At 39.3% G+C, this 27,428-nt stretch overlaps 2 protein-coding genes across 3 annotated transcripts; one reads left to right on the plus strand and one right to left on the minus strand.

Annotated features, from left to right (window-relative positions):
- The first annotated feature begins 73 nt into the window (after nucleotides 1–73).
- cyth4a (cytohesin 4a) lies at nucleotides 74–8,785 on the plus strand. The gene is made up of 14 exons (XM_079400179.1): nucleotides 74–496; nucleotides 931–991; nucleotides 1,550–1,623; nucleotides 1,782–1,846; nucleotides 2,646–2,712; nucleotides 3,172–3,290; nucleotides 3,377–3,457; nucleotides 3,565–3,677; nucleotides 3,953–4,101; nucleotides 5,786–5,897; nucleotides 6,153–6,229; nucleotides 6,399–6,470; nucleotides 6,798–6,952; nucleotides 8,073–8,785. Exons 1-14 carry the CDS (start codon nucleotides 491–493, stop codon nucleotides 8,155–8,157), a joined length of 1,236 nt encoding a protein of 411 aa, XP_079256305.1. The 5' UTR covers nucleotides 74–490; the 3' UTR covers nucleotides 8,158–8,785.
- A 5,987-nt stretch (nucleotides 8,786–14,772) lies between these two features.
- On the minus strand, nucleotides 14,773–27,227 carry LOC306859289 (protein FAM83F-like). Of its 2 annotated transcripts, XM_079400255.1 has the most exons (5): nucleotides 26,669–27,227; nucleotides 23,133–23,300; nucleotides 17,437–17,558; nucleotides 16,484–17,340; nucleotides 14,773–15,901 (listed from the first exon to the last, which is right to left on the minus strand). In XM_079400255.1, exons 1-5 carry the CDS (start codon nucleotides 27,122–27,124, stop codon nucleotides 15,852–15,854), a joined length of 1,653 nt encoding a protein of 550 aa, XP_079256381.1. In that variant the 5' UTR covers nucleotides 27,125–27,227; the 3' UTR covers nucleotides 14,773–15,851. The 2 variants fall into 2 exon arrangements, with proteins under 2 accessions (XP_079256381.1, XP_079256380.1); XM_079400254.1 differs by lacking the exon at nucleotides 14,773–15,901 and having other exon boundaries at nucleotides 16,331–17,340; nucleotides 26,669–27,203.
- Between the last annotated feature and the right edge of the window lie 201 nt (nucleotides 27,228–27,428).

The following is a 27,428-nucleotide window of genomic DNA, read 5'->3' on the forward strand; positions in this document are numbered from 1 at the left end:
GTGCACTAGTAATGTTTAAGTTTCCAGTCTATAATTCATATCGTTTTTCATTTCTGCAATGGCATTAGTAACCGAAATCTTTGCTTTTGTGTGATTCTGTGTTCATTGGATGACTACTAAACGATGGATAAAAAAAGAAAAAAAGAAAGAAAGAACCTTTAGAGCAGTTCATTTACAATTTAGAATTAGTTCAAATTGAATATTTATTAGTTAGGACTATTTTATTGACTATTTTTAACAGTGGGGAGGAGGATTCTTATTTGTCAGTGGATTATCTGAATTGAAATGTGATAAAAATCTAATTGACATTTGTGAAAGAAAGAAAAAAAAAATTGTGAAACGCTGAGGAAACCAGAGCTCAGCTGTCATTCAAGGCCGTGACGTCACCGTGCCTCGCGCAAGAACTCGGCGCTTCTTCATCAATTAAAGCGCAGTTCAAGTTCACTTTCGTACTGTACGACGCCGAGCACCTGCTCGCTGAGTTACACTTATGAAGGTATGCGTTTTCACCACTTTACCTGGCTTTTGAAAAGAAAAAACAACTTTGCCTTGCCTGCATTTGTATCGTTACTTTATCATTTGTTTCATTAGTGTAAGAAAGAAGTTTTACATCCTTGTACATCTATAACCTCTCACCAGTCGTAGGAATCGCTTTTAGGAGGTTTATTATGTTACTTATATCTTATTTTGCGTCTGGTAGGTTGTTGCTGGGATTATTTTTTATCATTTTAAATTTGGTTTAAGAATATTATCCTATAGGCTCTATCTGTATGCTGAAAAACTGGCATCATCAAGACAGTATCATAAGGTTTTAGTCATTTTAATATGATCTAATATAGCCTAGTACTTCCAGATTTAACATTTGTCTTGGTATGCACTAATGTGTGTCAGTTCATTGACTCTGAGTCTGATCTTCCTGTTTTACTGCAGTCTCCCTGCAGCACAGCCAGTATGGGAACCCAAAGAAAGGACAGCTTCCTCTGGGGGAAAGGTATGTTCCTCCTTAATCATTTTCTTAAGGTCTGAGACTGCTGTATAAATCTCTGAGCTGAACTGTGAATAATGGACTTTTTAAAGGCAAAATATTCCATTGCATCTGGGACACCTGTGATATCACCTTCATCCAAACTTCCACATTGGACTTTTTGTAAAGGCCTACAATATATGTGTGATATTAAAGAAACAGAAATTAGTTTTAAAAATATAGTATTTAAAATGTGGATAGCTTTTAAACTGTAAATGCAAACAGAGAATTAATGACACTTTAAGATAAAATCATATGCTGCAAAGCATAGTCACTGTGGTAAAGATTTATTATAAATATTTTGAGTGACTGCATCCACAGAAATTTCAGTGTTGTGTAAATGCAACCGCTAATATGCCAAAATACATCCTATGTGGGGCAGTTCTACAAAACTGAAATAGCAGAGATATATTTAGCTGAGAAATTTGAGCTGTGTTTGCACTTTAGGTTGTTCTCCTTCCCTTTTTTGCAATTAATTTTCTGCATGAGTGTCTAACTGTTGATATATATAACTGTCATCTCCAGCACCTTCAGCTTTCAATTCAAATGACAAGAGGCAGACTGATGTCCATAAGCATGTGATTCTAGATGATATTCAGGTATATGACTTTATAGTGTCATTCGGCATATTGCATCATACATAAATACCAGAAAAATGCCTTGCAAAACTTTGTGAAGCAAATGATGCAGCATTTGTAAACTATATGTCATCAAATGCAGACAAAGCTTTGGCTAATCAGTTTCTCCACTCTTGCAGAAACTCAGGCTGGAGATCGAAAGCATGATGACAGAAATTCAAACGATGGAGGCCGATGATGAGAAGTGAGTATTCACCGCTATCACTCGGCTCCGAGTTACCATAGCAACTACAAAAAGAATCGATAAACCCAGCATTTGGACATTTCCTACAACATTATATTTTCGCTGTGTGTAGTTTCTTTCTGTGTTGCACTGTTCTTTATGACAGGGTTTAATCATTGTGGTCATTTTCATATCCACTTTCATTATGTTCACATATGTCACTTGGGTTTATAGCATTTGTTGTTTAGATTAAGGTTAGAACGTCTAATAAAATAACTTCTTTACTTATAGTAATCTCTATCCATGTCTCCCAAAACTGAACACACAAAATGTGAATTCCTAGAGCCAAACATGTAACAGTAGTTAAGGGTCTCAAACTTAATGTGCATTCTATAGTCACTGGTCAGGAAAAGGTGCTTTGAGTATTGTAGTATTTTACATAACAATGCATGCCTATGTGTACATGCTTGCATGTGCATTAGAAACTGCAGCATCTTCCTTGAATTGAATTCTGCCATGAATGCACAGTTAACATTTGCAGGTTCAGGTTTTTTGCACATCATGAAACACCATCGTTGAGCGTGGGCTTGTATCTATTTCCTGTTTCTTGGTATCAATTTTACGAGAAGAGCTTTAGCTCTAGATGTGACGTTGCTAATTGTATGCATGGGCATGCTAGAAAATGTTGAGATTAGTTTATTTGCACCAGCCACTGCACATTCACTTTATGATCGATCTGAATCAACACTATATTGTCATAACATGCTGGAAGTGTTTTCATTTTTGTCACAATAATGTCATTTTTTTAATTCTCCTCTAGTAAAAATGTTATGAAGAACAAGAGAATCCAGTGTGGAAAAAAGAAGTTTAACATGGACCCAGAAAAGGTATGAACAATGCATGCAGCACAAAACAACGTAATGCAACAGCTTCACAACTACGAGGAGATTTAGCTGAACTAGGTTAAAGGAAGAGGGGGTGGAAAGAGACAGTGAAAGAGAGATATAACCACATCCTGTGTTTCTGTAGAACAAGTGAGCTGAGGCTGCACTGCATTTTCCGAGTAGCTTGGTATACATGGTCAGTAAAAAACACTGCTTTACCCGTCCAGTTTTGATCATTTTTCACAAAAACACCCCCCCAGATAATATGAAACCTGCATATAAAAGAGAATGCGAGTGCATTTCACTGCCAAAAAAATGCAGTTGTTGTATTTATTAGACCAATAGCAAATCATACATCATGATCTTTATCTTATATCCTGTTTGTTAATGGATGTTTGTTAACAGTAGTGCCAATGGTCTTTGGTGATTTCATTGGGGTTAATTGTGTGTGTTTATTTCCAGGGTATCCAGTACCTAGTGGACAATGAACTTTTGGAGTGGAAACCAGAGGCTGTGGCAGAGTTCCTCTATAAAGAAGAAGGCCTCAATAAAACAGCTATTGGCAACTTTTTAGGAGAACGGTATGATGATGATGAGGATTTTTTGTGGCCCATACTCCTTGTGGCTTTGATATAGAAAAAGAGTTGATTCCTTTCTGTATCCACAGGGAGGAGATCCACCTTCAGATCCTGCAGGCCTTTGTTGACCTTCATGAGTTCTCAAATCTTAATCTGGTTCAGGCTTTGAGGTGAGTGGAGATCCTCATCTCACCCGTTTCATATGTCATTCTAACATATTCAGATACTTTTTTTTTCAATTTTGGGTGAATCTGTGATTGTTTGATTGTGGACATAGGCAGTTCTTGTGGAGTTTCCGTCTACCTGGTGAGGCTCAGAAGATTGACCGCATGATGGAGGCCTTTGCTCTGCGGTACTGCACCTGTAACGCTGGGGTTTTTCAGTCCACAGGTAGATTACCTTTGCATTTGGAGGATAGGTTTTGTGTTTGACTGCCAAAAGAAAGAAAACATCCAAATTCAACAGACAATTAGAAACCAAAATGCTTGTTTTTCCTTATCCAGCCTGTGTCTTGTTAATAATTGTTGGGGTTAAAATGTTGTATCTCAGTGTCTGACTTTAAAGGCATTAATATTTAGGTCCTGAAGTAAAAGTAGTCGAGAACCACTGCTATAAACTACTTACATGTAGACATTTGAAAACGTGTGTATTTGTGTGTGTTGCAGACACCTGCTACATCCTTTCCTTCGCTATCATCATGCTCAACACAAGTTTGCACAACCCCAATGTGAAAGACAAGACCACACTAGAACGTTTCATTAGCATGAACAGAGGAATAAACCATGGAGAAGATCTTCCCGATGAACTACTTGAGGTGAGAGAGGTCATAGGGTCACATTTCTCAAGTTTACCAAACCAAATACTCACATCTAGAGTATATGTGATAATATGAAATGGTTTTTTTTTTCATTCTGTATTAAAATGCTGTTGTTTTGGGTGTTCTATCATGGTTTACATACAAATTATTAAGCAGCACATCTGTTTTTGACATTGAACATAATAAGAAATGTTTCTTAACCCATTTAATCCCACCGGTCACAATAGTGACCGTAAAAAAGTTTTTCAATTATAAAGCTCTACAAACCGTACCGACTGATGTTTTAGTGCACTTCCTGCAAATATGGAACAAATAAAGGGTCTCAATCAAATATGTGCAGTTTCACATGATTAGTGCAAATTGTCACATGACCAGAGCAGTTTATTTACTGTTTGCACCTTGAGCAGAGGATGGATGCATCAAAGCTCCAAAACAAAAGGCTAGTAAAGTATGTTAACTTAAAGATATGACAAAGATTTTTGGTACACATTATCTTTAGGGTGTCTAGCATTAATATATGCATTTGCATATATTCAGTTTTGTTGAGTAGGGTCATAGAATGAGTAAACGTGTTGAGGGTCACAATAGTGACCGGTGGGATAATGGTGAATTTTTACAATATAATCCAATGGCAGTTGCTAGTGAAAATTACAATAAAATGTTACAATGACAAAATATTGCACTAAATTAAAAATTCAAATGTTAGAAAAATTTTACAATAATGATTTTGTAATACTCATTGAAATAAAAATTTGATGTTATATTTTAGAAAATTAACAATTTTGAAATGCAAATTTTTTTGTTTTTTTATCTTAGTGCGCCTATCAATTTTGCATAATGTTTTTTAATGCATATTAGTAACCCTAGAATGTGATCAAAGAGTTTAAAATAGCTGAGCTAAGGTGTATAACAATTTTTATGACTACAGAAATATGTGATTTCAGTACTCTTCAAATCCCGTGGCAGAACATAAAATACAATTTTTCACACACTTTTCCAAAAATAAATAAATAAATAATTATTGATTATTTCAAATGGTTACTAATGACACATCATTTGGATATTTTCATGTCTGGGAAAAAGTTGGGATTAAATTGGTTAAAGGGATAGTTCAAAACCTGTATGAATGTCTTTGTTCTGCTGAACACAAAGGAAGATATTTTGAAGAAAGTTTGTAACCAGGCTGTTTTGGGGCACCATTGACTTCCATAGTAGAAAAAAAATACTATGGAAGTAAATGGTGCCCCAGAACTGCTCTGTTTCCCACATTCTTCAGAATCCCTTCCTTTGTGTTCAGCAGAACAAAGACATTCATGCAGGTTTGGAACTACTTGAGGGTGAGTAAATGATGACAGAATGTTCATTTTTGGGTGAACTATCCCTTTAAGCATCAAATCAGCATATTAGATTGATTTCTGAAGGATCATATGACACTGAAGACTGGAGTAATGGCTGCTGAAAATTCAGCTTCAGCTTTGCCATCACACACACATTTTCATGGAAGACATAATATATTATTATTTTTAGCTATTGTTTTATAGCTATTTTTTACATTTGATTATTTTTTTATTCATTGAACGTTTGAATATTTGAAGGTTTGATAATCCATTGCTGGAGTCATGATTTTGTCTCATACAATGATCATCTGTTAATCATTTCTCTTTATTGACACATCCTGCAGAAACTTTATGAGAGCATTAAGAACGAACCCTTTAAGATCCCAGAAGATGATGGCAATGATCTCACTCACACCTTCTTTAATCCTGACCAAGAGGGCTGGCTTCTAAAAGAAGGTTTGTTACTCTTGTGCACTGTTAATACTCACTAAGTGTTGTGCATACTAATGATAACATAGGAACCAGTACACAACATTTTTCTAGTGTTCCTATTAAGTTACAAAATGTTCTCTGAACATTCAAAAGGTCCTTTTTTAAAAGTTTTAAAACATGGTTATGTGATTGCTAAGGAAACTTTTTTTTTTTTTTTTTAATCTTTTCTGTTATCTTTTATTAATCTAAATGTTACTAACAATTCTGGTTAATCCATAGGTGGCAGAATAAAGACCTGGAAGCGGAGGTGGTTCATTTTGACTGACGGCTGTCTCTACTATTTCCAATATACCACTGTTAGTACCCTACCTTTACAAAAATAAAGTTCACATTAAAATGAAAAAAAAAAATATATATATATATATATATAAAACAAGTGAGATCGTTACAAGTAAAAATGACAAGTCTTTATTACAAGGAATATTGAAAGTGAAATCATTCAAAGTCAATCTTTCCTCTCTCTAGGACCAAGAACCAAAAGGAATCATTCCGCTAGAGAACTTGAGTGTTAGAGAAGTGGAGGATGCACACAAACAGGTACTTTTCCCATGTTTTTTCCATTCCACTTCATTTATAATCACTGATCCAAATAGATAGTGTGTTTCTCTAGACTCTATGACACCTGCTTCTTTCTGGTTCTTTTAGTCAGCGCTGAGTGATAACAGTACCTCTGTCAGCACAGTCTAGATTTACTTTGATGAAACTCTGCTCAGATCCTGATTTCTGTTTTTTCTTTCTGAGTCAGCATCTCGTAATACAGAATGACATTTAAATGTGTGATATAATGTGGTATTGTAACTGTGGAATGTAACCTTTTGTAAATGACAGCATATGCATTTTCTCTTTTAAAATGTGCACGTTCAGTTCTGTTTGGAGTTGTTCAGCCCTCATCGTAAAGGAGAGACAATAAAGGCATGTAAAACAGAGACAGACGGCAGAGTTGTGATGGGCAAACATCACTCCTACAGACTCAGTGCTGCTTCTGGAGAGGAGTGTGCTGACTGGATCCAGGCCATCAGGTACCAGACAGCACAGTATAATGGATTCGTTCAGTTGAGCAATTAAAAATAAAGCCTTGATTTTGATATCATTTGCAATTTCTGAATGGCACACAACCCTAGTTTGAACGCCAGAAAACAAAACGTGACATCCAGTCAGTGTTTACAAATGAAATCCAAGGTTTGAAATCCAGATATTTTTGGAATCCATGATTTGAAGTGATGATTTTTCTTTGTCTTTTGGGACTTCACTCATTTCATACAAAGAGCACTTTCTGAAATAGTGTCTCTTTTTTTCCTCATATAACATACTGTGACATTCACTATGTAGTGAATAAGTGAACAAGTCATCTGTTTTAGACCTCACTAAAAAGAGGAGAGGAAAATTTTCCAGTTTCCTGCGCTGTTTTTCCATTATGCTAATGCTTACATTATTACAATAGCAATCGTATTATTAAAAGTTTATTTATATAGAACAATTCATACATAGTGGTAAATTAAAGTGCTTTACACACAAATGATTTAAACCTTCCTCTGTGCTTTACCTAATTTTGGTGTGAAAAATGACCGGCTTTTTAAAAATTGCTTGTATATCTCTCATTATGCTATATTATCACTGAAACTTGAATCCAATCTTTCTGAAAACTTATTTTCTTTCAGTTAGCACAGGTTATTTATGTCTTTTAGGAAGTGATACAGTAGTTTGCATGCCTCACTGATCTGAAAAAGTCTCTAAAAAAAATATTTGGGAAGTTGTTATATCCTGTGTGAGCAAAGTCAGTAAGTTTTAATCTAATTTCAATTTTTTTGTCTAATTTAGTCAAATATATCTTGCATTTTTTTTAGGACCAAGAATCCTCATTGGGTCAAAATGACCAGAACACAACATGAGGATTAAAAAAGAGAAATAAATAAAATATAAAATAATATAAAAAATTAAAGATATCGATGATAACTTTTCATGAGTTCAGCAATGTGTTTTTGTAGGTTATGGGAAAGAGGAAGTCAAGTATGTTTAGAAATGTGTACACACTTAGTCATACATTAACAATCAAATTAAAATATATATGTTAGCATTAACAGAGGAACTGAGAGAAAAAACACTGTATCGAAGTCTAACAATTTCCTCTCTTGTTCTTAGAGCTTGCATCACAAAAGACCCTTTCTATGACCTGGTATCTGTACGCAAGAAGAAGATCATCGGCCACAATGAACAACACGACTGAAGCTGACTGATGAACTGGGGGGATCTGATCCTTATAAGCAGTTGCACACAGACTGAAGTAGCCAAAAGGACATTAATGGTTACAGTGGACTGAACGAGCTGGAAATGATGAATGAGGTTCTCAGGGTGCTAATTCTCTCTCTCTCTCAGCACTCAGAGGCCACTGCTGGTGTGGTGTTGTGGTCTGGCTTTCTGTGAAAAAGTATTTTCCTATTTATTTAACGCTTACGAGAAATGCCTTGGCAAGATTTTATTTGTAAAATATTATGAAATATCCATATCTAAAACATTAAACAGTTGTATAGTGTTCCTGGTAACTGTAGGAGTTTTCTGCTCCTGTGTACGTGAGTTTTGGTTTATTTTCAATGAAAAACATTTAAATTAAGCTACATTTCAAAGCATTTAATAAGGTATTTGTGTTTTGATGCACAATTTGGATTTTTTTTTCTTTGTATCATTCCATTTGACTAACAAACATTTATCATTTTATAACTATAGGATTTAAAAAAAAATCAACTAAATATGTATGTCTTGTAAATATTCTGTTGCCAGTCAGCATTAACTTTTATCAGGTTGAAATTGTCCATATTCTGTACATAATAAATTACTTATTTAATGAATGTACCATTATTTGTTTATAAGCTTTTGTCATTTCAAATAATTCCTAAAACCTTTGAATACATTAAGAGCATGTTATTAAAATATAATGATTGTGCACTAGGATTCTCTAATTAGAGGTCTTCACCAAACAAGCCTCGTTCCCTTCCAGGAACTTCGAGCTGCGTCGAAAACGCATATGGGAACGCCCTCAGCGTGACCAGGCTCCGAATATGATGTGTAATCAGTCAAACAAGGGCGAGGCGTCACGGGCGGGGCGACGCCACGACCAGGAAGCACACAAGCACGCGCGGCGGAGCCGGCCCCAGCTTTTTGTCATTCAGCGAAGCGCTCTGTGTGTGTCAGTCTTATTTACTGTTGTTTGTCCTAGTTTTAAGTGGAAAGCATTCAGTATCATGCCAAAGCCAAGGGCAAGCTCAGGGGTGAAGCTTTCAGACCATGTTTTGAGTCGTGTGTGCATCCTTGCCCTCGCTATATCATGAGCGAGGACACACACGATTTGCGCGTGGTCTGCCTGGGTGCGGAGCACGCAAAATCGGTCTCCGCACCCGGAGGGCTCTCTTCGAGAAGGGAGCCTTCGCGAGCTCCCCACGCGGTGCCGGTCCCGCTGCTGCCGAGGCAGAGCGGCGGCTGCACTCGTGGGGCTCGCAGGCTGATCTGGCTGGCGAGTGTGAGACGGGCATGTCCCTATCTCCTCCCGTATCAGCCAGATCTGGCGCCCCGTCTCTCGGTGTGGAAGCTGTCTCTTCCCCGAGACGAGGGCTCAATGCTTCGTCTCTTCCTCTGAGGAGGTTGATGTGACAAGCGTTCACGAGGTTTCGCCGCCTCTGTCACCCCAATATGATATAACTATGAAAGCTTTGTACGCTGCAGTGTTTGCACAAGCATAAAATGAATAAAGCCGGTCCCGCTTCTGCCTTTAAATCAGAAAAAAAAGGCAGAGCGGCGGCTGCGCTCGCGGGGCTTGCGGAGAGAAAAAAAAAAAAAAGAGAGAAAAAGGCTGATCTGGCTGGCGAGAGTCAGACGGGCATGTCCCTATCTCCTCCCGCGCCTGATCTGGCGCCCCGTCTCTCGGTTCGGAAGCGGTCTCTTCCCCCGAGACGAGGGCTTGACGCTGCGTCCTCCGAGGAGGTTGATGTGACGAGCGTTGACGAGGTTTCGCCGCCTCTCTCGCCCCAGAGAGCTACTTCTACACAGGAGCCTTCCGTTTTCCCCGATCTCCTCACCGAGGTGTCGAGATCGCGGGTGAAATTTTTTCGTCCCGGCCAGTCGTTCCCGCGGGAACTGAATGAGCGCGGGTATGCGGCGATGATGCCGCGGGTTGAACAGACGCTTGCGAGCTATCTGTCTCCCTCCACGGCATCGCCTTTGAAGGCTCCTGCTCTGCTTACAACATCTTTGGTGGGCAGAGGGTATGCACGCTCTCTAAACTCCGCATACCAGCTCCTCGCGCAAAAGGTCCTGACGGGCGAGCCCCAGGACCGCGGAGGGCGACCCCTACTGGGGTGGAGTGGCTTGCACCGCCGCACTCGGTGACCACTTCACCTCGGTGCCCTCCAGGGACTTGTCTGCTGACCCTGCCACTGTTCCAGGGCACGGCCGGTCCCAGCGAGTATATTTCTCAGGTTTGTCCGCCCGGCAGCGCGGAGCCGAGAAACTCGCCTCAGCCGCCAGATTACGCGTCTCATTCCGGTGCGCCGCATCGAGACAGCGGTCTGGCCGCTTCTCTGAACCCAGAGGTCAGTCTCGAGAGACTGATTCCCTTAGAAGATCATTGGGCAGCGAGCTGCCGAATGTGTCTCTTTGGGTCCTGCCTTGCAGGGTCTGGTTCGTTCAGAGGTCCTGACGGGTGAGCCCCAGGACTACGGAGGACGACCCCTACCGGGGTGGAGCGGCTTACACCGCGGCACACGTTGACCGTCTCCCCTCGGTGCCCTCCAGGGACTTGTCTGCTGACCCTGCCGCTGTTCCAGGGCACAGCCGGTCCCAGCGAGTATATTTCTCAGGTTTGTCCGCCCGGCAGCGCGGAGCCGAGAAACTCGCCTCAGCCGCCAGATTACGCGTCTCCTGCCGGTGCGCCGCTTCAAGACAGCGGTCTGGCTGCACCAGAGGTCAGTCTCGAGAGACTGATTCCCTTAGTAGAGCATTTGACAGCCTGGCAGCGGCTGCCGAATGTGTCTCCTTGGGTCCTGCAGACCGTAGCGAAAGGCTATCGTATTCAGTTCGGCGGGCCACCCCCGCCGTTCTGCGGGGTTGTTATGACTGCGGTCCGCCCCTGGCAGGCTCTGGTTGTGGAACAGGAAGTTGGTACTCTGCTGAGGAAGGAAGCCATCGAGTTGGTTCCTCCTCACGAGACCCAGTCCGGTTTCTACAGCCGGTACTTCATTGTTCCAAAGAAGGATGGAGGGCTGAGGCCCATACTGGATCTGCGTCTACTGAACCGCTCAGTCAGAAAGCTGAAGTTCAGGATGCTTACTATCAAGCAGGTCGTGACTCAAATCAGGTCCGAGGACTGGTTTGTCACGATAGATCTCAAAGACGCATATTTCCATGTTTCCATCCTTCCTTCTCACAGGAAGTTCCTGAGGTTCCTAGTGCGCCGGGACGAGGTCAGTCTACTGTTAGTAGCACCGTTCTGGCCGGGCCGAGTATGGTTCTCGGACCTGATATCTCTCCTCGACGGCACTCCGTGGGAAGTGCCCGTCAGGAGGGACCTCCTCTCACAGGCCGGGGGCACCGAGGTGCACCCTCGCCCGGAGTGATGGAAGCTGTTGGTGTGACGCCCTGAGGGGGCACAGCTCATAGCTTCCGGTCTGTCAACCGAGGTTGTCGAGACCATCCTCCAATCCAGAGCTCCCTCTACGAGGAAACTGTACGCCTTGAAGTGGAGGCTCTTCACTTCTTGGTGCGGGGACCGCCAGCTCGACCCAGTCAACTGCCCCGTTGGTGCAGTACTGGAGTTCCTGCAGGCCCGTTTCTCCGCAGGGGTAACCCATTACACTGTTAAGGTGTACGTGGCAGCTATTTCGTCATACCACGCCCTTACCGGTGGCCAGTCAGTGGGTAGACACCCCCTGGTTACACGTTTCCTCCGCGGTGCGCTGAGGCTGAGGCCTCCGGTACGATCTCGTCCCTACGTGGGATCTGGCTGTGGTTCTGGAGGCTCTGTGCAATGCACCTTTCGAGCCCATTCAGGAGATAACTGAGAGACTCCTCACTATCAAGACCGTTTTCTTATTGGTTATCACCTCTCTGAGGAGGGTGAGTGACCTTCAGGCCCTGACTACGGCCTCTATTCACTTTGCGCCCGGTTCGGCGAAAGTATTCCTCTACCCCCGCGTGGGGTATGTTCCGAAGGTCCCATCGGTCGTTCCACAGCCGGTCGTACTGCAGGCCTTCTGTCCTCCTCCCTTCGGGGAGCCAGACCAGGAGAAGCACAACCGTATGTGTCCAGTGCGAGCACTAGACGCATACATCCACAGGTCCTCCCTGTGGAGAAAGCGGACCAGCTGCCCGTGTGCTATGGTCCGCCTAAGAGGGGTCTTCCTGCTACGAAGCCCTCCTCTTAGTAGGTGGATTGTGGGTGCCATGGCTTTGGCATACGAGGCCTCTGAGCTCCCCCCGCCGGTGGGAGTCAGAGCGCACTCAACCCGAGGTGTGGCGGCCTCCGAGGCCTTCTGGGCAGGTGTTCCATGCAGGACATCTGCAACGCAGCTGGGTGGTCCACGCCCCTGACTTTCGTTAGGTTCTATGACCTCGACATCCGAGCCACTCCCGGCTCCTCTGTCCTTTCGTCCTGACACCAGGCAGGGACTTCTCAGTCTGGCGGCGTTGGTATCTCGTTCCCATATGCGTTTTCGACGCAGCTCGAAGTTCCTGGAAGGGAACGTCTCAGGTTACGTATGTAACCATGGTTCCCTGAAGGGAACGAGACGCTGCGTCGCGTTGCCACACTTCCGGCATCCCTGCCAGCACTTGCTTCATGACTTGAAGCTGGGGCCGGCTCCGCCGTGCGTGCTTGTGTGCTTCCTGGTCGTGGCGTCGCCCCGCCCGTGACGCCTCGCCCTTGTTTGACTGATTACACATCATATTCGGAGCCTGGTCACGCTGAGGGCGTTCCCATATGCGTTTTCGACGCAGCGTCTCGTTCCCTTCAGGGAACCATGGTTACATACATAACCTGAGACGTTTTCACCAATTAATGCACACATTTGTCCAGCAGAGGGCACCGTTGGTCAAGCTTCATATTACCTGCAGTGTATGTAGCTTGTACATGTATAAGAGTACATACACTGGTGGGATTATGAAGGTGGACTATAATATTAATTACATACACTCAAATTAAAGGTGCTTTACGGTGCCATAGAATAACCTTTTTTGTTTCACAAAAGGTACTTTGTGGTGAAAGAAGGTTCTTCAGATTATAAAAAGGTAATAAAGAGATGGTTCTTTGTGGAACCAAAAATGGTTCTTCTATGGCATCGCTTTGAAGAACCTTTTATGCACCTTTATTTTTAAGAGTGTAAAATAAAATTAGGATATTTGGAATATTTTTTCCCAGTCATTTCAATGGCAGAAAGTATACCTGAATTAAGCTATATTTAAATGAGCTTTTCGAGCCTGGAACATGAGAAACATTTGAAATGACGCTCTAGTCTATTGAAAAAAGTTGCACATTTGCTTCCTTTGCTACATCTATACTGCACTTGTGGTCTACAAAAGCACACTCCCCTCTTCCGGTGTATCATTTCCTTCATCTCTGCCAATTCGCTCGCCATCTCTTCAACCATTTCTGTCATTTCCCTTGCAAGACTAAAAATACATTGGCTCAAGGTCATGTAGGTCACTGGTTTAAAGTACATGCTTTAGCAACACACATCATATTACTCTTAACAAACAAGGGAAGGCAAATGTCACACCCATGTTAGTCTAACAGATCTGTTGATGTATCTCTGATGTCAGCATGGTCAGGTACTATGGATGCCACCTTAAGCACAGCTTAGTTTTATGTTGTCTTAGCTACAATTAAATAAAATATTGCATTAACCATCAACTCAATACTGAGAGGTGTTCAGATAATGCAGCTGGTGTTTTCAGTGGTGAACTAAATAGAAAAAACAGCAGGGTGGATTTAGGTAACCTGGGCCACTTAAGCTAGAATTTAGGTTACTTGATTTAGGTTGGGCAACACTTAAGATGACTGTCAAAAGGTGGCCTATAATTACCATACATTTTTTTAAAACTAACAGTTCATCATTTTTCAAAGGACTTAAACCCAAAACCAATCATAAGGGTCAATTTTTCAAAATTGAGATTTATACATCATCTGAATAAATAAGCTTTCATTGATGTATGGTTTGTTAGGATCGGACAATATTTGGCCGAGATACAACTATTTGAAAATCTGGAATCTGAGGATGCAAAAAAAAGTGAGAAAATATTGAGAAAATCGCCTTTAAAGTTGTCCAAATGAAGTCCTTATACTAAAACTACAAAAATGAAGTTTTGTTATATTTACAGTAGGAAATTTACAAAATATCTTGAATATGATCTTTACTTAATATTCTAATGATTTTTGGTATAAAAGAAAAATCAATAATGTTGACCCATACAATGTATTGTTGGCTATTGCTACAAATATACCCCAACGACTTAAGACTGGTTTTGTGGTCCAGGGTCACAAATGTTCAGTACATTATCAAGCCCTTTAGTTTTTCTATATATTATCTTTTCCAAGTTGCTGCATTAATCAAAGAATTTGTTATGATACTAGTTTTTCTATAGTTTTCATTTTCTAAGCGTACCAAAACCCATAACGACATTTGACCGCTCACATCTATAGTAATAATAAACCTGATAAATAGCCACTTCACAATTCAACCTAACATTTGGCAAATTAGACTTTTTGTCTTTTCGTCAAGACAGTTTCATGCAGTGCAAGATCACATCATCTGGAGTTGAATGAAAAAATAAATAAATAAGAAGCAACAATATATTTAAGGCCACAGCCCTTTATTTATTGACAGTCTTGTTCTAAAAATCAGTTGCATAACATCTATTATTTCCAAGCGCCATTAGTTCACACAGAACACATTGCCTTCCACTGTGCTGTACTGTAATTGTTTTTTTATGTAAACATGCAAAACAGATGTCTGCTTTTTATTAAACCCCCCCTCAAGACGTTCATATACATTATACTGTTTTGTTATGCATCTTTAAATCAAGTTTTGTGGGAATTCTTAAAGAAACAGTACAGAAATTTATATTTAGAAAGTAATAAAAGTGTACAAATCATTCCATAAAGCCATTCATTTTACATTGCTGGACTGCATTTTTTTTTTTTTTTTACAAAATTATTTAAAAGTCACTTTCAAACCAATGCAGCGATTTCATGTGACCAAATTAAATCTACGTGGGGACACTTTTCAGCCTCAAGCTAAATTCTCAATATTACAGTTGCCTATTGAAATGATTGGATTTCGCCTGCAAAATTTTGCTGAGCAATGGTAAATGTGACCGCACCTTCAATGGTAACTGATCAGGCATGTTTTCATCTGTCATCTGTCAGCTTTGCTGGAGCTTTTCCCTCCTTCCTTTATGACTCTGAGGGAGCCACAGGCTTGAGAACTGATTAGGCCTGGATAAATATGCAGGGCAAAGATCTTCTGAACAGGAAATATGTGAAACATGCTACATCTTCACTCTTACATTCAAAGCTCTCTGCAGTCCACCTATGAGCTCTGTAGCTGGCTCACATGATCACAGAAAGCGCACTACAGTTGTCATTTTTTTTCTGACACCAGCTCCACGCAGTGTCAGCAGCATTTTAGAGGTTGTTCAAACAACCTCACTACCCTTTAAAAACACAGCACCAATACTTAGTTTTACAGCTGACGGCTGAATCAATATTATTGTAAGGAGAATCACTATCCACATCTTGTCCAAACTGAACATAATAAAGAAAAAAGTCCTCTTTTTACAGAATAAATTGTTAATATTCTCTTTTAAATATGTCCTAATATCCAAAATCCTAATCTATAAGCACACATTCTTGTTGATTCCTTTTGCAGATATACCTCAGGACTGAATACAGGCCTTCTTCTGGTTACGCCTCCGCCCTCTCAGGCCTGAAAAGAAACAAAAGATGTCAAACAAGTCTTTTTAAAAAATTAAAATAGGGCTGCACAATTAGTCTAAATAAAACTGTATGGCTTTGTGCTATGAAAAGGCTGAAATTTAAATAAATAGCTGCAATGTTTCAGAGTGAAGCGCAGCACTTTGTTCTTATATGTCTCAATGTCACTACACTTGAGCACTTTAACACACGTTTGGGAACACAACATGTGCCAACCATCTTCTCATACTTGCTGTAATGAGAAGTGCTTAAAATTAAGCTTAAATGGCTCCCTGTTGTTTTCCAAAGTAAAGGTTATATTGTTAAACATTGGAAAATAAAGAAATTAAGACAGCTATAAATATTATTATTGTAATTTCATAGTTTATTTATAGTAATGTAAAATAAAATAGCAATGGTGAAATGTTGATAATTTGGCCCAAATTGTGTAGCCATACAAACAAGCAAACCTAGAATTTCTTTATATCACATTTTAAATGGCATCACAATTTTTCTTTGAAAATTAAATTTTTCCCCCAAACTGTGCATGAAAACATTGCACTACTAAAAAAAAAAAAATAGTCAGCATACGTACCATCCTCACCATCTGTGGCAATATTCTGAAGAGAAACACTCCTTGGACCCATTTTGCTCTTCTTGAGTTTAAACTTCACCTGTGGTGGACTCTCTATCATCTCAAATGTGTCTTCATCTTCACCAGTGCTGTTAGTCTCTGAGATCTTGCGAGGAGCAGGAGTAATATGTTTGGATGCGTCTTCTTGCTCATTAATATGATTAGCCAACCAAGATGCTTCCTTGGAGTTGCTGGTAATCTTAGTGTCTTTGTGAGTGATCTGTTTCACATCTGTGTTTTGATGGGTTGTTTTAGAGAGAGTGTCTGGACTCTGGTTGTTTGCTCTGCCTTTCAAGAAATGCCGGAAAGAAGAGCGCTGCTTTTTAGAACCAAACAGCGAAGGCTTTTTCCCATCGCCCTTACCATCCTCTGTCCCATCCGGGGATGTAGGGGACTGTGGGCATACACTGTCCCCATTGGTATAGATTAATTTTTCCATGTTATTCACAGAGGCATGGTCAAGACAGTCTCTCAACTTAGAAAGATCCTGCAGGGAGCCAGTCACACCTAGACTGTTGCCAGTGACTAAAGAGTACTTAGGATTATGGTATTTATGTGCAGGCACCTTTAGGTCTCTGTCCCCTACAGAGATCTGGAAGCGTGACGTGGATACAGGAACTGTGAGTTTGTAGGGTTCCACTGGCGTTTTCAGCACAGGAACTGGAAGAGCCGGCTTACTGATGTGAAACTCAAGATACAGGTCCACTTTGTCAGACACAGCATACAGCTCTCTGAAGTCATTGTCGAAGAAGTCAATAATTTGTCCTGACATCACAGTGATTGTGTTGCGGTTCATCCTAGAGGAACTCCACGTAAAACTATAAAGATGGAAAGTGTACAGTAAATGTAATGATTAAAGATTGAACAAACATACCACAAAACTGCAAGACGTACTGTTTGGTCTGTATACGAACCTGTATGATCCAAACATAACTTTCTCTCCATCTACCAACATGTACTTGGAGCACAGCGATCCTGGCAGATGACCAAAGGACAGCGGCATCCCGGAGCCTCTGACAGTTCGCACACGCAGGTTCTGAAAGAGCAGAAAGACAGAAAACAATGTTTAAATCTGTGTACACTGCACCATTTTTTTGCTGTCCAGTGTTAATTTCGTCAATGAAGACAACGACAAAAAATATTAGTTAACAAACCTTTTTTCTGTGACTAAGACGAGGTGTTGACGAGCTAAAACTAATATCTGATGATAAAAACTATGATGAAATTTATGCCGCGTCTTCGTTAACAAGACAAGACGGGACTAGAATGTTATTTGAGGACTACCAGACATTCAAAATACATATTATAAGCTAAGTTAACTGTCTTGTCTTTCAAAATGTGCGTCCCTGCCATTGGATTACAATCGGATGAGGGGCGTTATAAGTCTCAGGTTTTGTCCAAATACCCACACTTGCGGTCTTGGCCAATTGAGAGCGTGTGCGCACGACAGGAAGTAAGTGGGTAACTTTGTCCCATGTCTTCAAAATGCCAAAGTGCAGTGCCCTTAATGGCAATCTCGAATACCGCTCCGCTAAGTGTATCCCATCATGCATCATGTTCTGGAAATAAATCGTGAGATTTTTGCCGAGATCTCGCTATAATAATTAAATATTACAAATAATTTGGTAGAAAAACTGTTTTTATGTTTTATTGGTGCAAAGATGAGTAGTGGTGATTTTGTACAACATTTGCAACTGCTTTTTATCATTTAATTAGAAGCACCACATATTAAAATTATGTCATGTTATAGGGACTACTGAACAGATATTTAGAAGTTGATTTTAAAATGCAAAGTATTTAAATTTTAAATTAAAATAAAGCGTAAACACTTGCATTTTCACAACACTATAAGTGTGTCCCATCAGGTAATGAAAAGTTCGACACACACTTGTGGTCTTCATCCTCACTTGAACACTTGGGCCAAACACAGGAAATACGTCATATAAGTTGTCAAGTGGTCTAGTGCAAAGACCGCAAGTGTGGGTATTTGGACAAAGCCTCAGTATGGCAGCCGCAGTGGACGGATAGGCTACCAAAATGCGAACTACCGAGCTGAAACAATGGCCTCAGCACCCGAAGGGTTAGTAGGGTGACCAGACATCCCCGTTTTCCTGGGAGTCACAGTTCGTTGTTAATTAACTTAAAAGTTAGTGAAGGCGCGATAGGCGGAATCGTGCTGATATAAGTGAAGTGCTCTCTCTCGCACACGCTCCACTTCGTCAGGTCTCATACAGCGCGTTATCAGTTCTCAGTGCTTAGTGATCAAATACTCACACAGTAGCCCAAATGTGTAGAGTATCTCACGTAAATACAGTCGTTTATGGCTTAAGTGAACGTGAACAGATGGGTGAAAACTGAGTGTGTGTCAGTATGCATGCCTTCCGTCTTAAACGGACAGAATTCCCAATTAAATACATATCTGTCATTACTGTTAAGCACAAAAAGATGTTACATAAATGTATACTTGTTAAAGCTGCAGTCCGTAAGTTTTGCCTCTTTGTCGCCATCTCTGTTGAAAACCTGGTATTGCAGCCATGTGCAGAATTATCTTTATTATGTGGGCTGAACTCTGGCACGGCTTCAGCGTGGATGAATCAAATGTTTTGAGGTGAATGTGTAGCTGTCACCACACCGGTGTGAATCAAACACTTAGTAATCACAGATTCTAGCCTATGTCTTGGAATATATGACCCAAATCAGAATTTTCACCATATATTGCCATCTGAACAAGTAAGTAACAAGCCTTCCAAGTTTGTTCTGCCCAACTGAGGAAAAAAGCATTAATGTACAATAAATCCCGCTACCAATGGTGATTAAATCTAATGATCGGTTAGCTCATATCACATCGAACCGTGCAAATTATTATTATTGTTATATTTTATTCTCAAATTATTAATGTTAACAATATCAGCATTGCGTGACAATGAGTAGCTATAGTGTGTATTAACGTGTAGATTTCAGTTTCCGTACAGTCTAATCTAATTGTCATGCCATTCGAATTTCATTAAGAAATTATTTTAACCCAAAAAGCAATCTATACTCCCTTCGAAATGGTTTTCTTTAGAATACAAATCTTGTGTAATCCCAGGCTATCTGTAATCAGAAGTATGTTTAAAACTGGAATATAATTTAATTTCATTCACATGTGTTTCATAAATTTATAATCATTTCTGGATTACAATCCACGATCAAAATTATACATTTAATTATTCTAGCTGCTGTGAGAAAAGGCTATAAATGATCCGCCACCTGCAGGATCCTCACATTCGATAGCCTACTAGCCGGGACAACTTCTTTATGTTTACAGAGGTGACGTAATGGCACAGTGCCATGCTCGAATTTACCCGTACCACTCAAATTAGAAAACATTATAAGATGACCGTTGTGAATCGGGATAAAGTAAGGTGATAGTTTTGAACACTGGCTGGTTTTGTATTTGTTCAAACATTGATTTTGGATAATTTTTAACCAAAAGAATTTACGGACTGCAGCTTTAAGTAATCCTACTGTATCTGAAAAATTAGTTTAATTTGTATCTCTACCAAAAAATTTAAATTTATTTCAGTTTTTCCAAATTCAATCCTTGATTTAAATTTCTCATAAGCTTAATTGATTTGGTCTAAAGAGAGAAGAATTAATGACTATTTTTGTCTGAAGACTACATATAAAATAGCTACCAAAATAAATGTTGGTAACTGCAGTTTGACTAAACGTAAAGACTAAAAGTTGACAAAAATGCAATGACTTTTCATCGACTAAACTATGAAAGACTCAAATGACTCAAAAGACTAAATAAAAAACACCTGCCAAGATTAACACTGTGTCCAAGACACATTTTTGGGAGTGTAAACTAATGCACACCTTGTAAAATACTGGTTTAGTCATTCTGAAATGCCTGAGCTTGTCATCAAAATGATTTTGTATAATGTCGGCATTGCGTTACGGGCGTCCTGAGTTCGAATCCGGCTTGAGGACCTTTCCCGATCCCACCGCCCTTTCTCTCTCTCTCACTTCGCTTCCCGTCACTTCTTTTCTGTCCTATACTAATAAAAAGTAAAAAAGAAAAACACCAAAAATAAATCTTAAAAAAATGATTTTGTTTAACTACTAATGAACGGTCTAACACAATTTCGTTCAATAAAATCAGGCATCCGAATGCAAGATAGCATTTCATGGTGCAAGCAATTTATCATGTAGAAATAGATTTTTAATCTATTATGCTTTGTAACAGTTTCACAGGAACTGAAAATTGTGGGTCCATCTAGTAAAATAATTACAGTATGAGGAAACAAGAGGTCAGCAACTGTTGACATTGGGGCATGTGAGAGAAAAAAATCTTATCATTAGCATTGCATTTAAGTGATGAACAAAATTACTACAGGTCTGCTCTGAAGAATAAAAAAAGATCTCTTTATCCAGACACAACTGTCTCCAGACTCCACTCCAGACAAGATTTTGTTAATGGAAAAAAATTGCCAACATTAGCCCAAGGGCTTGCTTTCCGCGGTATCATTTCAATAATGCGTGTAAATGTAAGAGCAAGAGCTGATAAAATGTAAAAACTGTAACTTGAATGCAATGTAAGTCGCTTTGGATAAAAGCGTCTGCTAAATGCATAAATGTAAATGAGGATGTTGAAACAGACACGGTCTGGTTAAACTACCCAGTCATTCGTGACCAAAGTCTTCGCTAAGATCTATAGCATACTGTCTGACATACAATAAAAGATGCACAGTCTGCTATAACTTTTAACAAGATCTGGCTTGTACCACAAAAAAGGTAATTAAAGTGCAGTTAAGGCCCATTTACATTAAAGATGACAATATCTTTAACTAAAGGTTTTAATAATTGTTCTAGTTCTATGAAAATAGTGTCCATAAGTCAAGTGAAAATAGTTTCCATAAAACTATAAGCTGTAACAATAATAACACACCAAACCGATTTAATTGGTATATATTTCAGAATGACTTTTTCCCATTAATGAACAATAAAACATTGACAGACAGTCCAAATGCAGTGAGCACATTAAAAGCAGCAGACAACAAAACTGCCATGCTGATAATAAATGTAATATTATCGTCTGTTGGTCTGGATGATATAGCTACTGTTATCTTTATAGTTATTGTTCTTGGCATGAACAGTATAAAGTGAGAAATCTGGATTTTACAAAAGGCATGAGGTGTCAGAGCAACACACCTGACATGGGCAAATTTCCAAGGTGAAGTCGGTAGTGAGAGGTTAATGAAAAAACTCCTTGCACACAGAGGTGTGGCGATTTCATTTGCACACTGAGGACTCAAAAGAAAGGAATACTGTAACGACAAAAAAGGACTTTGAGCACAAGGCTGGCATGGATGAGGAAAAAGCAGAAGCGTGAGAAATGAGAGCACTCTTTTTTTCGTAGTTCTGTTGAAATCTGCAGATCCTCTTTCAGGAAATAACAATGCTGAATTATCCAACTCTATTGCTCAGTGTAAAGTGTCAGATGAAAAGCCCTAGTGTCCTATATAAAACAATCCACATAGATAAGGCTCATTGGCAGTGTATCTTAGGGAGATCGGCAGTATTTGGGGCAGTCTTGCAGAAAGCGCTGGGTTTCATTCTACAGCGTGGCTGTGTGTGCGCACAGAGGACCAGGAAGTCAGTTGAACCCTATGGAAACAGCTCCAGAATCAGCCAGACTTTCAAGTTCACACAGATCCCTTAAACGTCAGCTGACAGTCTGTTAACATGTGCATTTGTGAGTGATATGGTAAGTCACGTGTTATTTTTGACTTCTTTTCCAGCAAAGCCTGATAAGGCCCGTCTGACTATTTCTAACATACACACATTATGATGTTTTGAAAACGTGTCTTCACTTTAACTTGCATTGTGTGATCACACACAGAGTTAAGAATAAAAGGGTAACGTGTTGGTTTACTAATGGTTAGTGTTAAGGAATAAAATTCGAATAGGGTGAAGAACACACAATGATTTGTGCTTCCCCAACATGGAAGTTAAAAGTTTACAGTGTTGTTAAGATTACAGTTGTTTGTCTTTAAACTCCATGGACTCAACAGTCACGTTTACCAAATTTCCTTGTACTTTTATAAGAAATAATAATAAAATTAATTGAACTATGTTAAATAAATAAAATAATATATAATATATACATTTTATATATACAATTTATTTGGTTGTTTTGTAATTTGGTGTAAAATATGACCCTGACATTATTGTCAGATTCAGTGATATATTATCATTAATTTAAATTTCAATTAATCAAATTAAAAATGAAGTCTGTTATCAAAATATTTTGCAATGTGATATTATTTAAGGGCAAATATTGATTTGCATTGTCACAATGCATCCTTACTATTCCCATTATTTTCATTGATGATTCTTTTTGCTAAGAACTAGACATTTAAGTATTTTTTGGTATTAAAATCATAAAATACATTTTATTACGGTAATGAGATTTATTTTTTTATCATGGTAATGAGAATATATATTTTTTGCATTATTTTAATAATAATTTGAGAGAAATGTCCTAAATTGTCCTAAAATTGGCTTCATTTTAGTTTTATGCAAAGCACAATTTCTTGTGTATCAACCAACGCTTTTTACTCACCCTCAGGTGCTGCGCAGAAATATGCAGCCTGTTGCTCATGTCCAGGAAGTTCTGCAAGCCGTGCTCCTCCAGCAGCAAGTACACAGCAACCCCTCTCTTACTCGCAGCATCTAACAGATCCTGCAGGATCAGCAGGTCCGTCAACAGGTCCATGACCACCGCAACCAACTGAAACCAAGTGAAACCAAACCATGGTTAAAGCTTAGCAAACTCACTTATCTTATCATTACATCTGCTTTGAGGTGAGAATGAGCCACATTGGGCATTTCTGGTGGCTCTTTTTTTTTTGCACTGCAACAGTGTAGTTTGTCTCAGTTTGAGTGAACGTGGGAAATCACATACAGAACACAGAGCAGATACACTCCAGCAGACACATTAGCAATGAAAAAGTCCAAACTCAACATGTCACAAGCTATTTATGAAACAAAACCATCAATCTGGGTTAAAGTACATGTATGTCTTATATATAAACCACACACCACAGCATTTTAACCAATAAAATGCAAACTAGGTCAGCATAAAACTCATGACGTGGAAAAACAAGTTTAAATTTATTGGGTCAATTCAAAGCTTTAGGTTAAGGTTAGGCCTCAATCCCTTCTTCATCCTCACTGACTCTCACGTCAAAGCTATGTAAATAAGGAAGCAATTTGCATTAAAGAAAAGACACAGATAACAGCTGAACAGAGTGTCACAGGTTGAATCACTTTTGATAACACAGATTCTGTTCTTTTGCTAAAGCTGAAAATATTTGAAAATGACATGCTTTAATTTAATTTAAGAACAGTACAGTACAGGGGAATGCTATTTTTGACATTTTCAGACATGCATATTTCTATCAGTTCCTCAAGAGAAGACACCATCTGTTTCAGATGCACACATGATATTAAAGACATGTATGAGTGTCAGGATCGACCTGAATAATATCTAAACGTCCTGTTGACATAGTCTAATGCTAACATTGACACCTGATTTCCTGAAACTAAAACGAAACTCTAGTCAGCAGCAATCTGCTCGGAACTTTTTAAGGCACATCTAAATATCATCCAACTAAAGACTACGGGACAGTAACTCAATAACTGTACCTAGAATTGAAGAGTATAAAATAACATTGCCATAAATGTGCATATAATGTCTGGTCTTCTAATACACTATAGCAAGAATATAAAAAAATGTGATTGGAGATGAATTGTAAAATCACAAATTAGCACAGTATATTAAGAAAAAAACTGTATAAAAGTAAATCGACAGCAGTGCAAAACAAGGGCAGCACCTGCCAGAACATCATAAACTCAGTTTCACCACAACTCACCAACAAATAAGTCTTACGGGTGTACTTACGGTGCAAAGAGATGTGACGACAGTGTGACGACCAGAACACAGAAGTATATAACCGTGTATTTACAATAAAATTAACCAGCTATAAATGATGCTGTATTAATTTTGCTGTTACAAGCAGAGATGGCCCATTAAAATCAGGTCCAAAGATTGCAATTATCTGATGACTATAATTATCTCATTGTGTTTGGGATGTATGACAGATTTACTAGGCATTTGTGAGAGGAAACATAACTCAATTAGAACAAAGTTACAATGAAATGCTAGTTCTTGAGTTAACATTTTTCATGAATATTACAGCTTTTGTATTAATTGAGGGTTGTAGATTAAAGGCAGCTGAAAGGCTTTGTACCTAAAGTGTGGCATTATAACTTACTGTACCGCTGTTAAGGAAGTCACATTGTGTGTATAAACCCGGGAACAAAGCGGTATGACTTGAGGCCTCTGGCAGTGTGATTGACAAGGCACTTACAGACAAAACCCAAGGCTACACGAGGGTGATTTCCTGACTGATTAGCGCTCTTTTTACTGAAACTCATTCACAATGACACACATCATATTGTTAATTAAGTTAATTATCCTTCTGCAGTATCTATTTAGTCTTTTCATTTAAAGTTCAAATGAATGTTTCTGTTTCATATCATTTTGTATGACTAAAGATCAATGTTTAGTCAGGGTGATTTCCAATTAAGAGCTCAGAGCTATATCACAAATACAGCACTCCACCAAAATACCCATAGCCCCAGGGACTAGGCCTCAGCAGTTTCTGAAGAAATATCTTCTTCAGCAAACGAAATCTGCTGAACTTAATTCTCAATATTTCTACTTTAACTTTATGAAATCGTTCCTTCATCCAAATTCCCACAACTTTATGGTAGCTTTTAAAACAGTCAGGTCAGAGTTGAATGTTAGAGATGATCTTATGCTCAGTGGAAAGTACACAACCACATGACTGACAATTAACTTCAAAATATGTCATAACGACAGCCCCATATATACTTATACAATAAAACTTGTTTAGGCCACATGCTTCATCATCACGTGAATCATACAAATGAAACCAATAAATCTATAAAACATCTGAAATATGATTTAGCGTATGTCAGGACACATTACTTATTTCCTTAAAACACACTATATGTTTCTGTTACTACTTTATTTGTTGGTACTTATCCAGTACGCCAATAGAGACAAGTATGGGTCTATTTTTAACTATACATTTGATTTCAAGTTGGGGATCTATGGTTCAAATATCAACAATTCACTTCCATCTAGCAACCCATGTATTCCAATTGTTCCTATTCCAATTTTACGATTAAGGTTTTTGAAGTTTCTAGTAACTATTCCAAAAGATACTAGTATTTATTTCAATACACATAGATATTTACTAGACACAAGTACTTATTTATGAGACACTCTTAGTATTTACCCCAGCAGTAACATTTCATGCCTCACCACACTTGGTGAGATATGAAATCATGGTTCTTTGGTTCATGGTTCTTTGTTGGCATCAATGGTTCTATAGAGAACCTTGAACATCTATTCAAATTCAGAAAAGGTTCTTTATTGTCAAAAAAAGTTATCAATAAAATGTTCTTCAAAATGGTTATTTTAGGAACTCTTCACTGAAAGGTTCTTTTGGGAACCAAAAATGGTTCTTCTATGGCATCACTGAGAAAACACCCTTTTGGAACCTTTATTTTAAAGAGTGTAGTTACCTTACCACTTACATTTTTAGTAGAAACAATGTATTGAGGATTCAATTACTAATAGGAACTAGATATTGAAAATCTCTTGGAAATAGAGAGTACTAATACCTCAAGAACAGTTACCAGTAAAACTTGAATAGCTACCAGCAACAAATGAAAATACACACACAAGTTAGAAATAGCCTACACTGCCAATAAGTAGGCTAACCAGTAATAATGGGATAGTTAGCCTACTTGTCAGGATACTATTGATGCTATTACTAGCATATAATGCATAGTTACTCATGACTAATTGAACAGATATAGATCACTAAGTAGCCTGGCTAACGACTAATGAACAGTTAGGAATTTTCATTAGTCACTAGTTATTACTATTCGTTAGTTATTACCCTATTATTGGAATACTTTTTTTAAACTAGTAATTAAAAAAAAAAAAGTAGGTCCTACTATTTCGTTTGGAATAAATGGTAGACGGCCATGGTCGCTTACCTTTGTGGATTCTTGAATAAGTCTGCGGACCACCTCTTTAATATGCGGACTGTTGGTTTTGGGTGGGTGGGAGTAAACCGACACCCGAGTTACCCCTTTATAATGTCCGTTGCTGGGCCAACCGATGTCCAGCGGAGGGATCTCCGTATCAGACATGGTCGGCCAGTAGGTTGAGTGCACACCTGAGTCTTCACTCGTATCATGGGGCGAGCAGCAGGAGTCCGAGTCGCTGTCGTATTCCTGGAAGGTTTCCCGCATCCATTTGATTTCCCTTGCGGAGAGAAAGTCTTTAACATTATCTTCTTTGAGACGCATCTTGAACGCGCCGTCCCCGTTCTTCAAGAGCTGCTCGAGCGCGGCCCGCTGCTCCTCGCTGTAATAAAACTCTGGTTTGGACTCCGGTATTTTCACGTTAACATGTTCATCGTCCATGCATACTATCTGAGACTCAGCCATGGCAGCTGTGCTCCCGGAAACAACTGTTCACCTGTGTGGCTCCAGGCAGAACGCTCAGCACACCTTTACCTGTTTGAGTGGTCGGTTGAGGTGTTTCTGATCTAGAATAAAGATAATGGATGGGCGGAGCTTCGGCAGAGTGGTGGACGGGGCTTCAGAAGGTTCTTGTGAACTGACATGACGACACTTGTTTAACTTAAAATAAACACGGATGAAACCGTCCCGGTAGTTTCCTTGACTGACGCCAACTTTTTGTTTTTCCCAAAAAAGTAAATCCAAGAACACAACTACCACCAAGAAAAAG

This window comes from Barbus barbus (assembly GCF_936440315.1).
Source record: "Barbus barbus genome assembly, chromosome: 3".
Lineage (NCBI taxonomy): Eukaryota > Metazoa > Chordata > Actinopteri > Cypriniformes > Cyprinidae > Barbus > Barbus barbus.